This window comes from Cydia pomonella, chromosome 24 (assembly GCF_033807575.1).
Source record: "Cydia pomonella isolate Wapato2018A chromosome 24, ilCydPomo1, whole genome shotgun sequence".
Taxonomy (NCBI): Eukaryota; Metazoa; Arthropoda; class Insecta; order Lepidoptera; family Tortricidae; genus Cydia; species Cydia pomonella.
This window is the reverse complement of record NC_084726.1, coordinates 4,390,250-4,407,220: the sequence shown is the minus strand read 5'-3', so window position 1 is coordinate 4,407,220 and position 16,971 is coordinate 4,390,250. Positions and strand designations below refer to the sequence as shown.

At 36.4% G+C, this 16,971-nt stretch overlaps 1 protein-coding gene across 9 annotated transcripts; it reads left to right on the top strand.

The window, feature by feature from the left end:
- The first annotated feature begins 962 nt into the window (after nt 1–962).
- LOC133530897 (serologically defined colon cancer antigen 8 homolog) lies at nt 963–16,355 on the top strand. 9 transcript variants are annotated; one of them, XM_061868963.1, is made up of 17 exons: nt 963–1,335; nt 2,007–2,118; nt 2,980–3,136; nt 4,266–4,399; nt 5,954–6,124; nt 6,825–6,959; nt 7,167–7,261; nt 7,817–7,973; nt 8,402–8,563; nt 9,495–9,600; nt 9,796–9,929; nt 10,202–10,306; nt 10,683–10,776; nt 11,143–11,260; nt 13,146–13,419; nt 14,302–14,375; nt 15,169–15,364. In XM_061868963.1, exons 1-16 carry the CDS (start codon nt 1,220–1,222, stop codon nt 14,362–14,364), a joined length of 2,133 nt encoding a protein of 710 aa, XP_061724947.1. In that variant the 5' UTR covers nt 963–1,219; the 3' UTR covers nt 14,365–14,375; nt 15,169–15,364. The 9 variants fall into 9 exon arrangements, with proteins under 9 accessions (XP_061724947.1, XP_061724948.1, XP_061724942.1 ...); XM_061868960.1 differs by lacking the exon at nt 14,302–14,375 and having other exon boundaries at nt 972–1,335; XM_061868962.1 differs by lacking the exon at nt 14,302–14,375 and having other exon boundaries at nt 973–1,335; nt 13,173–13,419.
- The last annotated feature ends 616 nt before the right edge of the window (nt 16,356–16,971 follow it).

Here is a 16,971-nt window from a genome sequence, read left to right as displayed (position 1 = left end):
CCAAACTGAAGACCACGGTCGTCAGTGTGGTTTGCGGATAGTAGGTATAACAATTACTAGTAGGCCTTATTTCGATCGAAATAAAGTTTACGAATGATCAACAGCAGTGAAATCAGGCCAGTATTTTGTGTATGCGATTTTTTTTCCGCCAATGCCAATAAAAATATATTATTTTGAGTCCTAAACGAATAATAACCGACGAAGGCTCAGTAAGACGCGTATAATCAGATAATAGTTATTATTGACGGCGTTGCGTGATTTCAGGCCGAGACTGTCTTTGCACGCGAGACACTACCTGTCACCAGTACTAAGAGTTGGGAGATTCTCAAGGCTGGTTTTATATGTTTAGTTTGTTATTGAACAGATAAATTGACATAACTTACAAATATTTTCATTTTTATTTTTAGTTGTTAAGCATCATCGAAAACAATGTCTTTGATAATGAATGTATTTCTAGTATCCATGGATACTCAATATTTTTACAATACGCACTCCAGGTTGAATAACAAAACTATCTTAAAAATAAGCTCTCAAATCTCAAAAAACTATATTTCCATGATTTTACAAATATATAACGAGATCAATGCATTTAAGTACACTGTTTTCTAATTATTTTTTAAAAAATGTTAAAAAGTAGGTAAATAAATACATACAGCAGTGACCCTGAAAGTAATTGGATAAAATAGATACAAACCTAGTTGAATAGCTACCAAGTTCAAGGTTTAGTCACAAAGTATTATATTGCTATCAAATATCTAATTCACTAAAATACAACTTTTTTTTCTTAGAGGATTTCAAAACTTTGTCTCAAAAACGGATGCATCTCTTGGCCTATGCCATCCCGAAGAAAACTTTTCCGTTCGACAAAGATAGACATATCACCGCAAAGCACTAGTGTGAAAGAGACAAAACACAGGAAGCATCGAGACTTCTTTCAAAAACCATTCCTTTTTCCACGGCCACGTCGACGGCGCGCGTTCAAAATGCATTCCAATTTTGAAAATTGCTTGTAAAATTCTCGTAAAAAATTTAAATATAGAACTGGCAGTGGCTTAGTATAAAAATTACTAACCTAACGATTTTAAACTTTAATCCGAATACAATAAAGTTATAATTACAATAAATTATTTTTAAAATTCTTGAAAGAACGCAGTAACTGTTTATTTTACATAATCGATTTTAAACGTTATTTAATTGAGAAAAGGTGTGTTTTTCAATAATGGGTTCGACGAGTTACTTGACGAAGCCGAAGATAAGTGGGTACAGGACGAAGAGCGGGTCCAGTGTTGGATCCGATAAGGAGATCAACGGCAAATTGCGACGTTCCAAAGTCAGGCAAGTCATTTTGCTTTCTAAAAAAAAACTTTTTTCTTTTTAATACATGATTAGTTGCTAAATTATTAAAGAAATAAAGTTTAATAAATCGCGAATTATTCAATGTCTGAAAATCGATAATTCGACTAAATCTACAAAATTAATGTATTTATACAACGTCTGATTTCAAATCGGAAAACATATTAAAATTAAAAACACTAAAACAAATGCTTACTATTTAAATAATCCTATTACTCATATTGAAAATAACGCTCGCAGTATAAATTTGTAACATATACTTTTTTAATTAAAAAAATATTGGATTAGAGAGACACATAATCAGCGTAGTTACTACTCTGTTCTCAAGTGCCCTAATCAACAATTTAATTAATCATGCTAATGACGTCAAATAATCAACTTGTAATGACTATCACCACTAGATACAACTTACAACCCTAGCAACCAAATTGTTTACTTGACAACCGTTAACATGGCAACGTATAATCAATACGAATTTCGAAACCCAAAACCATTGCACACAAAACTTTGGCGCAATGCGCAACACTACGCGTTCCTTTTTCAAATTTTATTTTTCTTTTTAAAATGTGACTTAAGTAGGTTTTTAATTACAAAAGTAAGATTTAGGTTAGGTTTTCGTTGGTAACAATGAGTTATCCGTATTTTTCGTATAGGAGGCCGAAGATGGACTATGGATTGAAGAGAGTGCCAGATTACACCGAGCTGGCCTATAAGGAGGCTGTGTCGAAGCTGAGATATTTCTTATCTGGAAACTATGCGCCTAGTGTAAGTATACTAATTTTATTTATGAGTGAACTCTGAAACTATAACGCGTAAGAAATAACAGGCCAATGATGTGTAGGTACCTGACACCAAAATCATATCTGAATGATAGATAGGTTCCTGTTAGTTATCATTCGTGCCTGCGTCTCGCTTGAGCTCATAGATACATACATGTACGGACAAGTCCGAAATGAACGCGGGAATGATAACAAACGGGGGCCTAGTCAAGATGCCAATCATCGATAGATAACGCCAATCGATACTTACTTAAATAATGCATGGTAATAGTCACGTGACTTTTCGTATCACCTGTCATCCAGATACAATGCAAATCCTCTTTATTGCACAACCTGAATAAATGTACATGGAAACACATATAATACATGAAGATGGAGGTAAACAACAGGCGGCCTTATCGCTACAGAGCGATCTCTTCCAGACAACCTTTATCCACTACGGATACGGAGTTGATGTCAGTTGCCATGTTCTAATTGAACTGTAAGACATCAATGCTTGTTTTACAGCAAATAATTATTTCATGTCTAGAAGCATTTACATTTAAATAAGGTATACCTAAGCGCCTAAGAAGGGCCATCATTTTCTTAATTTTTTATTTTTCTTATTTTTCATGTGAACTTGCAGTTTTGTCTATGGTACTACTTGGACCCAATTACAATTATAAAAAGTATGAAATTTTGGAAATAGGCAATCTTAAGAACCGCGCTTACTTATTCAAATGAAATATTAGGTCAAAAGTTTTATTTCGAGGTTCTCAACAAAAAGACCTATTTTTACGTCTCTCGAGTATGTAAGTCTAGTAGAAATTTCACAATTTCTGTGTCGTAACATAGGCCTCAATTTCAGATCCGTAGCTATGGCGGTTCGGCCTCCATCAAGAACCTGGACGAGTCCGACGGCGACCTGGACAAGAAGTATCTCTTGGACAAACCTCGTCCGCGCCTGACCGCCAAATATGCGTCGCTGTATGCGGATAGTCTGAACAACTATGCACCGCACACAGGTAAGAAAATATACTCCATAAATGGTACAGGATGCTTCGTCAAAATTCCGTACGCGTCGTCAAGTGTGGCAATGTTTCGTATCGATACATTGTCCCTTTAAAATCGGTGAAAACTTGGTGCAGACAGGATTTATCATATCTAAGGATGCCTTACGGTCACTAAGAATGCTGCTAGGTCAGTGGTGTCACTCACGAATTCGAGCCAATAGTACAGTCTAACGCGACTAGTTGCGACCAATCGCGCGCGTGATGCGAACTCGTCAACCAATCACGTTGTGGCGTTAGACTACACGGTTGGCTCGATGTCGTATGCGTGACACCGCTGTACTGGCCCCATTGTTATTGCCCGTAAGGCTCCGTCCTTAAATTTATTAGTTGACTGAAGAATCTAGGAAATAATTGTGACCTACCTCTTATAAGCCGGAGTGTCTCAATGTAAAAGCCTCCATAAAGAACTTGGACGATTTCGATGGGGACGTAAACAAGAAGTATCTCCGGCTAAACCTCGGCCACGCTTGACCGCCAAAAAGGTATGCGTCGCTGTATGCTCACAGTCCTGACAACTATACGCCGCATACAGGTTTAATAATGATTGATGTTTTGATTCTTGCTTCTTGCTCTAAAATTTCAACATTGAATTGAACCTAGTGGTGATTGAGATTCACAAACAAAACATAAACTCCGTGGAGGCTTCTTCAGCCTATCTTTCCGGACCGATACGACCTTCAGACCTTTAAGAAAAGAGCTTATTCCCGTCAAAAAAGGCCTGCAACGCACATACAACCCCTCTAGTGTTACAGGTATCGATGGTCGGCGGTAATCGCTTACCATTAGGCAATTCGTATGCTTGTTTGCCTCCTATATCATAAAAAAATATCAACATTTCAATTAATTCATCGTCGGCACAGATATTATTTATAGCTATGTAGGTATATTTGTGCCACTGCACTGCTAGGTCTTCCTCAACCAAATTTTCGGAATTAGATTGCAGGATTCTTAAAAGAAAGCTCTATGAAATTAATTCGGAGAGTTGAAATACTTAGAGACATATTTTAGAGTGTAGCTTAAATAACACCATTCCACCACATATCTTTATGCATGCCTTTAATTAAATTCGATTTCGCATCAGGAAAATCAATTCCGATACCTCCAGCGACCGCTCCAGCGGATCTGACAGGCGGGACCAATCCGGACGTCGTCAACTTCATCCAGAAGCAAGAAGAGTACATCGAGCAGTTGGAGCGAGAGAGCCAGTACTGTAGGGTAAGCATCGTTAACACTCGCTGCTCACAACATACCATGACTTCGCCGCCAAAGTGCCCTAATGCCCTGCCCTCAGCAGGAGACCGGGTAGGTATCTTAAACTTTAAAGCCTAGTAAAAATAGTCCCTAAAATATCAAAGAACCACTAATATCGATCAAACATTCCGTCTACACAAGTATTTATCCAAGTTTTTTTTAAATACTGGAATAACAGCAATTTTACGTCCAAAGAACCGCTTTTAGTTTGCTGATCCCTTTTACTTATTTGTGTTGTATTTTTTAATAGAGGGTATATACGTTATACGTTAAGTTATATTTAAACAGAGTCCATTTAACGAACATTGTGAATTCTTCTTCTCTTCTTATTCGCGTGAAGGGTTCAAATTTCTTAAAACTACATTTTTTTTGCCAATGCTTTATCACTTCTAGCCTTCGGGGTGTAACCCTCAGGAGACCTTCCTCAGTGCATATCATTGAGCACAACAAACACTGTCTCATTGGGGGACTCCACAGTCGCAGAATGTATCACCTTGTCGCCCAATTCCCCATCTCAGGAGGTCTTTTGACAGACCAACTCCCGTCTAAAGTCTAGCAAGACCTTTCCAAGCAGGTGTTCAAATTGAAAAACATATTTTTGAATTCATGAATGCTTCTATAAAGCTAAAAAGAACTAAATCTAGAGAGAGAGAAAGTTCCGTCGTTTCTGAAGATGACACATTAAGGTTAAGGTTTAAGATCATTTAATCTCATTAAGAATTTTACAATTCACTTGCACGAGATAAAACATTAATAATGAAAAGATTATAATAATATGGATATGAGCGCACAGGCACTAAATTATAACATTTTAAAACGTAAAAAAGGGGTACCTGATCAAACAAATATTTATTGACCGCGCGCTTTCGAAAATGCATGCAACTAGTGACAGTAACACCAAAACAAGTAATACACGGAGTCATTACAGCTAGATATGACATGATGCGTACGCTGAGCGTAGTTCGATTTGTACACATGAGGTTATACTTGTTTACTCGTTTTATTTGTGTTTCTATCATTTGTCAGTACCATACATATTTAAGTTTAGTTAATAGGTATCTTATATGTTTTTTTTTTTATATAAATTACCGTAATTCTGCATATCTACGTTATTTAATATTTATTCGATATATGTTTTTTAAGTAACGATTTAAAGTGAGATATTGATTTTGTTTCTTTTATGGTTTTTGGCAGTTTATTGAATAACTGAGCACCTTCGCAAAGTATACTTTTTTTCCATAGTTGGTTCGCGACGGACGTACAATTAAGTCATCAGCATTTCGTAGTTTCATTTTTTGCACCTGATATTTTCGAGTAAATTTTAGCTGAGATAAGATGTCATTTTCAGTTATTTTTCGTACCAATTACAATTGTAATATATGTAGGTTTGAGTTACGTTTAAGATTTTTGTTTCGTTATATAGTGTTTTGGTTGGGGTTAAAAAGTCATACATTACGGCCACACTGTCTATTAAGTTTAAGAATAAGGTACCTACTAAATATATTTTGTACCGACTAGGACGAACTAAACAACCTCCTCGGCAAGGTGAAAGAAGTGATATCTGAAAACGAGCATCTCCACGAAGCTCAGAAGAACAAGCTGATTTCCCGCATGTTTACGACTCACGGGTCAGAGACCGACGATCTGGATGATGTTGGAGATAGCACTGGGCTGGATAGCGATCATAAGGTACGGAGGGTAGAATAGTTTAAGATACAGACCATAAAACAAGCTGATTTCCCGCGTGTTTACAACTCACGGGTCGGAGACCGACGATCTAAATGGTTTAGGGGATATCACTGGAATGGACAGCGATCATAAGGTACAGGGAGTAGAATAGTTTAAGGTACAGCGCGGAATATGAAACAAGTTTATTTCCTGCATGTTTACAACTCACGGATGTGAGACCGGCGATCTGGACGATGTTGGAGATTTTTGTTTACACACGCTTCTGAGATTGATGATCTAGAAGACAGTTCAGTTTAAAGTATAGTACAGTTTAAAATAAGAACGTAGTTTTCCGGTTTCCCCATTTTAAGAAAATATCAAGCTTACCTGGACTATACCGCATTAATTTTCTGGGTACTATATATGTACAGTTTGAATTGTTAAGACTGCTTTTTGGTCTGAAAAATGTTCCTTTAAAATATCTTGCAAACCCACTTACCCACTGAGATTTTAGTAAATAAAACACAATTTCTGATATTTATACTTGGCATGTTAAATTCCGCAACTAGAATTAATTCAACAGCAAACTTGACTTTGTTTTCTTATAAATTTATTTCCGTGCACTCCACAACTACCTCATAACCGTCAATTTTGAACCTTCTATCCTTGATTTAAGTTTCAAAATACCTCAACATTCTACTGAAATGAGCATCATTTGTAGGCCACGATAACCAAGACACGCAAGCCCAAGACTCGAACCACGAGACTCGAAGGTCCGAATATAGTCTTCGAGTCACGCATCTCAGAATTGGAAGCGCAGTTAGCGCAGTCGAAAATCGACCTTAAGAAGGTTCAGGTAAGATTTAACGTTAAATAGGTTTTAGTATTCTATCAAGTTTTTCATGCAAATTGTATTTTCGACATTTCGCGATCATTTTGCTTGCAAATATGCTACTTAAATGCTCAACTCAACTCCAGTTTTATTGATAATTTTAATAGATGCTGCAAAAGTAGGATCTATTTCACTTGCTATTTGTATTTTATGACTTTTAAAATCTTCCAGGATGAAAATAACGAAAATAAGCGTAAGCTTGCCTCTGGACTCGTTGACTCAACTTGCCTTGACGGCTTTAAGCGGCAGATCGACAATTTGCAAAGGTTAGTTATACATTTTAGTCCCCACTAAAACCAATACCAAGTATTATGGTAAGCAAGTTGGTACAGTCAGCATCAAAAGTAGCGGATGAAACAACGCGCCAAAAGTATCTGATATTCCGTATAAGTTTTCCAAATGTAGATAATTTTCTAAAATTCGCGTTCAAAAATATATCTTTTACACTCTTAGTTGTTCTATATTAAAGACATCACTTTTTGTTAAGCTGTTACAGAATGGTAGATACTTATGAAGCGTTATTTGATCTGCTACTTTTGATGCTGACTGTACCTACCATTGTCGCCACATTGTCGTTAATAAGGAACTCTTCAAATAAGCACATGTACTTTTTTCTTACACACATTAAATTTTCTCTCGGAGAGCACTCTGTGACTAAGTGGAACTGCTGATGAAGACCATACGGCATGTTTTGTTTAGCGTGTGAATTCGGTGTATTATTCAGTTTCATCAACACAGAAATTTCCTTGTTTATTTTACATTTTTAAGTTTTCCTGTTTATTCATTATTAAATTTTAAGAGGTCAGCATTTAATTTTTCAGAGACAAATCCTCCCTGGAGTCCCAGATCTCCAAACTGAAGACCAGCCTGGAACAGCGCGATGGCGACCTGGATGGGCGGTACAAGCGTAATGACGTCATCGAACAACAACTGCGGGACGAGAGGAATAGTTTGGAGAACGAAGTTCGCAGGTTGAAGGTATGATTACTAATTGCCGAATATTTCCATCATCCGTAGTCCTTACCAACCGACTCTCAACCATGATCTAAATCGATGAAAAAATGAATCGACCAAAAACTGTGACCGAAAGTGACCCCTAACTACAGAACTACAGAATTATTAAATTTTTCGTTTTTTTACCCGTAATCAACATAACAAAATCGACGGAGTAACGAGTAACGACATCCTTTGTGAATAAAGTGAATCATAGTAAATGTAAAACTTAAAGTTAAGTATATCAATATACTTGTTGTCAAGTGAGAAACAGTTATTGGGTTTGATTATCGCTCCGCTGTGGGCCGCTTTCCCGAGTTTCTTCTGATCGCTATCATGCTCGGTGATATCTTATATAGATACAATCTTTACATCCGCAATGGTTGTATTTAAAAATTCAAACTACTCTCCAGGAGGATCTTGCATCAGAACGCGCCAAAATCCGAGAATTAGTCGGCGAAGGATCCCGCCGCGCCATACAAGAGCGTTCCGCCGCGGAACAGCGGTACAACGCACATTGCGACTCGCTTCAGCATGAGCTAGCTGCACAGTATGACAGTGTGGCGAAGTTACAGGTTAGTCACGTTACCTTAATTTTACTAGGATCACATCCATAAGAGGGTCATTCTACAAAAATCTCATTCCTCTGGCCATACCTTTTCGTAAATTCCCAGGAAATTCCGCTTTATTAGCATCTCATTTTTGGTGACTATGTAACTTGTGTCAAGTGCTACAACCAAACAGCTAAGCGTAATCTCCTGGGAATTTGCGAATAGGTAATATAGCCAGGCGAATGAGATTCCAGGGGAATGAGAGTAGAATGACCCCAGGATCCTGACGTGGTTACAATGAGTCTAACTTTGAAGCAAATAGCAACAAACCGTAATAAACTTTTATTCAAATCGATCCATTCTTCAAAAAAAATGGTGAAACGAAATTTAAAAAAAGAGATAAGAAAAATTATTCCGAGGAATTGAGAAATCCTTTATTTTCGAACTCGGTTAAAACTTCTTTATTTCCGAAGTCGGGGATTTATTGTCATTGAAGCATTCTCTGCAGATGAACAATTCAAATTGTGCTCTCCTTCCAAATGTTTACCTTAGTTCTGGTTTCATAGAGGTAGATTCATACTTAGATTTGGACCAAACTATTTCTGTACAGAGTTTTCAATATGAGCAGTTTGAAAGTGTCACCATAAATGAAAAATTTCTATGATAACATGTTGTTTATTTAGACACTCCACACTTTGTTACAACAAAGTCGGTGCAGAGATAGCTTAGACAGACTTTAGTGGTAGAGTGAAAGTGGGTCATAAATAAACAATAGTTTGGCCCAGGACTGTCTCATTTCAAACATAGACAGAGAGAAAAATACTCTTCTCTCTGTCTTTGTCTTACGCTAGTAGTAGCACCCAAGAGAACAGGATGAGTATAATTTTCCTGGCTCTTACTGACTGATAAGTTGTGTTTGCCAAACTATAGAAGATAAGTATGATTTATCCCGTAGCTGGACCTGGAGCGTCAGCGTCGTGAAGAGAACGAGCTGAAGCGAGAACTGTCCATGAAGAACTCCGCCATCGAGGAGTTGAAGATGGAGCTGAAGAGCAAGACAGGTAAACAATTCGCCAATAATCCAATGGTTTTTTAAATTAAGGTATCCAAAATATGCAATGGCGTTTTCCGAAAAGACAATTAGAGTTTTTTTACTACAAAAAAATAGAAGTGAAAACAAGCATTAGCCCACCAACTTTTTCTCAAAAAACTCAAAAGACAACATGTAGTATTTACTTTAATTACTTCTTACCCAGCTTCACTTCAAGCCGACTTAACTCAAGCTCACGCTGAGAAGGCCTCTATGGAAGAGGAACTGGCTTCAGCTCGCCTGGCTATCGAGCGTCACCAACGTCAGGCGAAGCACGAGGCTAATCGGCTCAACTCGGAGGTATAAATTTTGTAGATTAAATTTAGGACAAACAAACAAACACCAAATACATTTAATTTTTGAGGATTACATCTTCTATTCCGATCCATATTGGAGTACCTTTGACTATCTTCCGAATTGTCTTGTCTGCTAAACTTTTGTTCAAAGCATTAGTTTGAATCTCATTATTAATTAATCTTGAAGTAAGTAATTAACATTCTTGCAAATTTATTTTTTGGTATACTATTACGCGAAGGATTCTTATTGGTCCTTATTTGACTAACCTGTTTTAGATCCAGTCGCTTCGTCAGCGTCTAGACCGCGCTGATGCAGACCTGGTGCACTCACGACGAGAGAATCTTCGTCTCACCGAACAGATCTCCACTCTTGAGAAGGAGGTATGACTTTATATGTTTATCATCATCAACCGTCAGATCAGATTCGGTAACCTTTACCTTAGTAATCAGTTCCAAAAAAATTCATATCTTTTTATTTATTTCTTTATCTCGAAGTCCAAGTCCGGTCAGTTTTGAGTAACTATTTATTACTTTTGCCCACTGACCCAGTGAGATTGAACAACCTGGTATTGTATTTGTATATATTGTTGTTTAGAACTAGAGGGTTACAAATATATTCGATGATGGAATAAGATCTACATTAGTTATCCTAAATATTTAATCTATAAAAATTATGACTTCATCTACTCGGTAAATGATGTTATCAATTTTAGTATTTGGATAAAAACATTGTTTTAATAACATGTGACATCCACAGCTGAACATGAAGAGTTTAACTCCAAATTCTCCTGAGAAGAACAAGAAAGAAAAAGAGATGTCATCAATGTTGGAATCGATTGAGAATAAACACGGTAAGGGTCCATACAAAATGCACACTTCAATATTTTCCGAATCTCTTTCAAACACAATTGGGTAATCCAATGGGTAAACTATTGATGTTTTGAAATTTTCATTGACATTTTATTTTATTTCGATAAGTTCAAAACATTCATATTTTACCCTTTCATCTTTATGCATGTTTACTGTATCGTGAAAGGGCTTGACTTCAATAGTTTATTCATCAGATTGTTTAATTACATCTATTTCCCCTTATACAGCAAGATCTTTAAGCACTTCTAAACCTTTTAAAGCGACAAGGTACTTTATAACTTTAGGAACGCTTTTATTAGCACCTTTGTAAATTTTAAAAAGTAAAGTTGGAACATTTGGTCCCGCAGCAAAAACGGTTGCCGAGTTGGAGTCCATGATACATTCACAAAACAGTCTGATGGAGAAACTCACCGGAGAATGTCGTTTGCTCACAGACAAGCTAGACGACGCAAACCGTAGGCACAAGTACGAATAAATTTCAACTCTAATGCATGATCATAACGCTCACTTTACTTCAAACTTTGGATCGTTTGAAACTGATAGATAAGAATTCACACACACATACACACACACACATAAAACACTCAATGACTTATTAGTAGTTTATAAAGATAATAATTCACACGCATTTTACAGTCGATGACATAACAAATAACGATACATTTAAGAATGATCTTAACTATCACTATCAGTTTGAAATAAACCAAGAAGCACTTTTAATCAATCATTTATCATTACCCATTAAACTCGAACTGTTTCTAACGTCGTGCTGTGTTTTTATTGGTGGCAGGCACGCAGTGTCGCAGCCGTACAGACGAACCAATCAGAACACAGCGCGATCGCTCAAGATCCCGCGATCCCTCGACCCGCCGTACCCGGCGCCGCTCCGCAAAAGAGTCCGATTCGTCGAATAATTACGCGCCAATCACCATTGGCCCGCTGACGACCAATCAGGATCTCGAAGAGAGAGGAGAGAAGGTGTACAATCTGCCGCTTATGATTCAACAGCCCTTTTTACGGGAGAAAAAGGAGCCGATCAAAGTTGACATAAGCGTGAAACTAATACCGAAGCCGAGGAAGAAAGATAAGAAGAGACGTGAAGCGGTCGTTGAAGTGAAAGAGGAAAAAGGAGTTTTGAACACATTTAGCATGGAAGTCACTGATAGTGATGTTCAAGTTTTGAAGAAGACGGAACAACCAATAGAAAGCAAAGTAGAGAGTAGCGATAGTGAGCCTATGGTGGTTGAGAAAGAAGATGTTCCTGAAACCATAGATGGAAATAACACAGTTGATGTTGCACCCGCTTCCCCAGAACCTAAAAAAGATTTAGAAAATCAAGCAGACGATACAGTTGAAAAGCAAGGAGAAAACACAATCGTAGAGAAGTCAGAATATACCGTTACAACAAATACAGTCGCAGAACAAGATCCAGAAACAACTACTAAAGTAGACGAGCAAATCGTTGAACATCTAAAAGATGATGAAAATGAAAATGACCTACCGGAATCTCAGGTAGAAGAAACAAAAGAACCTGAAATATCAGAAGCTCAAGAAAACAATGAAAATTAAAACTATTCAGAAAATAAACTGACCACTATACGAGAATTATCTGTGACTGAAAGTAACGCGAAAGATTTAGGTCTAGGGTTTGTGCAATTGTAGATGCTTGAAGTAGTTAGTTAAAGCTAATATTATAAAAAACTTAAAACTTTATGTAATAAATTTGAAGTTGATAGTTAACGATTAAAATTACCGGTGTTGATTTTGTCATTTATGAATTAATAATAAAAAAAAAACGTTTAAATAATATTTAACGGTCCTAACTCCAAACTAATTTCAAATGTTTGTTTATATTTGTTTTTGTATTGTTATAATCAGTGTTGAAGTAAATATCGATTAAAAATAAATGTTGAAACGTTTTGTTAGAGTAGATATGCGAAGTTGTAAACTTAGAAACATTTAGTAGGTATGTTTAATGGGTAATGATAAATTAATTATGTGTGCAATAAATAAAATAAAGTACCTATTATTACTTTTTCACTTCTTATTTATTATATTTATTTATGTAGTTTAAGTAAACTAGGAATGGAGAATTGTAGCTGACACTTATCACTATAATTTATTATTTCATATTCTTATTTCGTTTCAATGAATTGGTATATTATGATGACTATGCCTTTTTTGCGTTATCGTTCTTCTTGTTTTCATATTTTAATGATTTTAAGATGCTGTGTTCATATATATATTATATTTGAAAACAACTACTTTTATGTTTTGTTTTATATATACCTCTATTTGTTTATTAATATCATTCAATCATGTAATTTCACAGCTCCATTAAATTTTTCAGAACGGAAAAAACACAATTGCTTTGCAGGAACGCAGAGCTTATGAGAAAACTGCGTAACCTGTGGTCTTCCCATAAGAAGTACTGCACAACTACCATCGCACGAAGCTACACGCCTTTAAGCGGCTACCCCAATAGCTCATTTGACTTAGACCGCACTTATTACACTTCAACACCGTATAGGAATAGATTTAGAAGATATGACGAAGGAGCGCTAACTAGACAATTTAGCGATTTGTCTATTGATAGAATAGATTCTGATGATGATCCTGTTAAGGTAAAGAGTTCGTTTGATGTTGGTGATGGGACTGTAGTTTAGAATAGTCTGCTTAGAAATTTAGAATTGGCAGTATATGTAATGTTTGATAGTGACAGTAGTGACGCTGAGCATGTTCATGTAATTAGGACAGATTAAACTTATTCATTTAAATCTAGAAACAATCTTATAGAAACTTAATTAGAAGGCTCGTTATTGTTGAATTATCTGAAATGACTTTTTCGGGCTCGGCCCCTAATCTGTTAAACAAAAGGTTATAGTTTCCTTTATGCAGCGATTACACTGCTACTGCCAATAACCCCGACATAAGTAACGGGAACAAGCTCGTTTAAAAAGCAAATTTACTATCCTATTTATATGGTTAAAATTAATGAAACAGTCAATTAGGGGATAACACGTTTTGTTATCTCAAAAAAAAATGACCACCTTGGTGGCTATTAATTGATCTCTGAATGATCTCTGTCACATAAATTTGAACCTTAATACTATCGCGATAGTTGCTTTTTAAATGACATGTTTGCTCTGGCTCGCGTCGACGTTGCTCTGCATAAAATAAACAAAGGTTTTTCTTTAACAGACTAGGGGCCCGGACCGAGCCTGAAAGAATCATCAGAGATAATTCATACTGTAACACCTCCTTGACAAAAATTCTGATCAAGTAAATCTCTATCTGAACATAATATAAATATCTGCTATGAAAAATTAAATATTAAATCAATCCAGTTCCTAAACATCAACAATTTGTCAAAAGATAATCATATTATGTCCTTTTCCCTTCTTGAATATACGAGTAGAATCAAAAGTTAAAACATTTTTACATAAAGTAAATGTGTAGATTTTTGCACTTGTGTGTGAGTTGTGTGTGCATCACTTCTGATTCAGGGCGGAACTGGCAACTCTGCAGCGTCAAGTAGACAGCCTGGGGCGCTCCATGCAGTCGCCTAGCCCTCGCACAGGTCAGTGGCATTATTGTCTTCTTTATCCGCATTATCAACTTCTCAAAATTATTCATTGTGGACAACATTGCTATATTGTCATCTATAGCAATATCAATATAAACTCCACAAAAATTTTCATAATTAGCAGCATTGATATTGTCTTCAATCGATATTAATAAAAACTGCTCAAAATACTTGATCATTTATTTCATTCCATTTATTATTCTTAAGTAATACAACAACAACTCTGTCATCTTCACCACGTATAGCCAAATTGACTTCAAGTACTACAGAGGTATCGTGATTATTATTTATATTGTTAGTTTCGATATTTGTATCCTTATTTTATTTTGTTTTTTTTTTTTAGGTAAACTAACAGTCACTACAAGAAAGGCTTAAATATAAAGTATTTTAACACTATTTACACTATGTGTGACCAACACCGTTCACCACTTATTAATAAGTGTATTATTTCCTTGAAAATTAAGAACATTGACATAATTATGATCTTGCCTCTATATGAAAAATTTGTATGACTCTAGCTAATAATATGTCGCATAAATTTACCTTTCTCGCAGAGTTAATAAAAAACTTAAGATTTAAATTTTGAGATACATCTACATCATACATCTCAATTTTTACTTCCCAATAAGTACTAAAGGTAATATTTTCTTTAAAGATGTGTTCATCTTTAAAGAAAATATAGATCTGTATGCATGGTTTGAAGAAGTAATCAATATTATTTTGTGCCATTGTAAAGAATAGTTAATTAGCAAATACTATAATAATTAATATTAATCAAATATTTTAGCACCAACCCCGCACCTACCCTCAACCGACCGAAATGCACCTCCCGCCGCCGGTGGCGGACCAGACCATCCCCGAGCTGACCCCACCGGACACCCCGACCAGCCAGACATCAGACCAGACACCAGAGACCACAGACCTCTGAGCAAACAGGCTTCTCGAACATCTATCAAAAGTTACCAAGAACCAGACCATACCAACCAACCAGATAGAAGACTTGCAGAACAGACAGAACCAACACAACTTGATGATAATATTAAAGAGGACATAGCTGATGAGAAAGAAGTTGAATATGAAAAAGAACAACATGACCAAGAAAAATATCCTGTAGAAAATGTAGAACAAGCATATGAACAAGGTTACGAGAATCCTGATCAAAATTACGCAGAGAAAACCGAACCGTATTACGAACAAACTGAAGGCTACGATCAGAATTATCAAGAAGGTCAATTTGAGAATTACGAGCAGTATCCACAACAATATACTGATCCTAACGCTCAATATGAAGGACAATATGAAAATTATGCGACAGATGGGTATCAACAAGAATATGATCAAACACAATATGTTGATCCTGCTACGCAATATGTTGATCCGAATACACAATATGTTGATCCTAATACTCAGTATGTTGAACCTACGACACAATATGACGCACCGCAATCAGAACAAGCACCTACGGAACATGAAGCACCTACGGGCAGCAAAATAAGCAATTCTCCAGTGAAGGGCCAGAGTTAGCTTTAGTTTTTGTGCAATATTTGTTTTATTTGTTAATTTTTGTGTTAGTGATAGTTTTACGGCGTTTATTCCTACTGAGCTGGATTTATTTTATTTTTCATCATTTTTTCTTTATCTTCCCGGCTTTCTGCAACGGATCGCTAAGGGAGGGGTACGCACAGCGCACAACAACTTATTTATTTTATACTTATGAGAAAGTTTCTTTTAGTAAACTTTTACCCCCTTATTCATAAACGTCTACTAAAGTTAACCGACGTATATTGGACTTTAGTCGACGTTTATGAAATTATGAATTAGGGGGTTAGTGGCAAAATAAAAGCATACAAAATATGTAGTAAAAATTTCTAGTTCAGTAGGAATTCAGGTTTTTAACGTGTATTGTAGATGCTTTCAGTGTTAGTTCGTTACATTGTATAGAGACAATATTTTGCTCATTACAAACAAACTATATCCATAGTCTTTTATTAAGTAAAAGCTTTTATCTGCCAAAGACCCCAAGCCAAGACAAGACAAAGACATACTATTCACAATTTCTTCTCCTATTGCACACAGCGCATCGAGCATGCGCATGTAATTCAGCCGAATTATTTGCGTGTGCATGTACAGTCAGCAAAACTATTTCCTTAGCACCGCTGAATAAATAATATTAGTATGGTGCTAGCTAATAGTTTTTATGACTGTACGCGGTGGCGGGGCAAGACCAAAATTGTATGTGGGCAAGGTACATTTAGCGAGGCCCTCTGGTGGCACAAGAAATAACGAATATTTTTACAGTGTGTCCGAGATATACTTATTGAAGGCACGAGGCCCCTCGGACCGCGAGAGGCCGTAGGCGTTGGCGTTGGCCCATGTCGCCCACGCCTAACGCCGCCTCTGACTGTACGTCATGCATATTAATTATTTAGGTACCTCAAAAATCGATGTAGACTAGGGTCATACATTGATGTAAGTAAAAGGGGTAGATATGTGACGTTAATAGTTGACAAAACTAAAATCTGGTCCAGCACCCACTCATTTGCAAATACTACACACCATTATAATGTACATGTGCACAACGAGCAACAGG

Coding starts and splice junctions, on each gene's coding strand:
- LOC133530897 (XM_061868957.1), top strand. CDS start 1,220: ATGGGTTCGACGAGTTACTTGACGAAGCCGAAGATAAGTGGGTACAGG. Junction 9,601..9,795: donor GGAGCTGAAGAGCAAGACAG/GTAAACAATTCG, acceptor CTTCTTACCCAG/CTTCACTTCAAGCCGACTTA. Junction 11,261..14,301: donor GACGCAAACCGTAGGCACAA/GTACGAATAAAT, acceptor CTTCTGATTCAG/GGCGGAACTGGCAACTCTGC.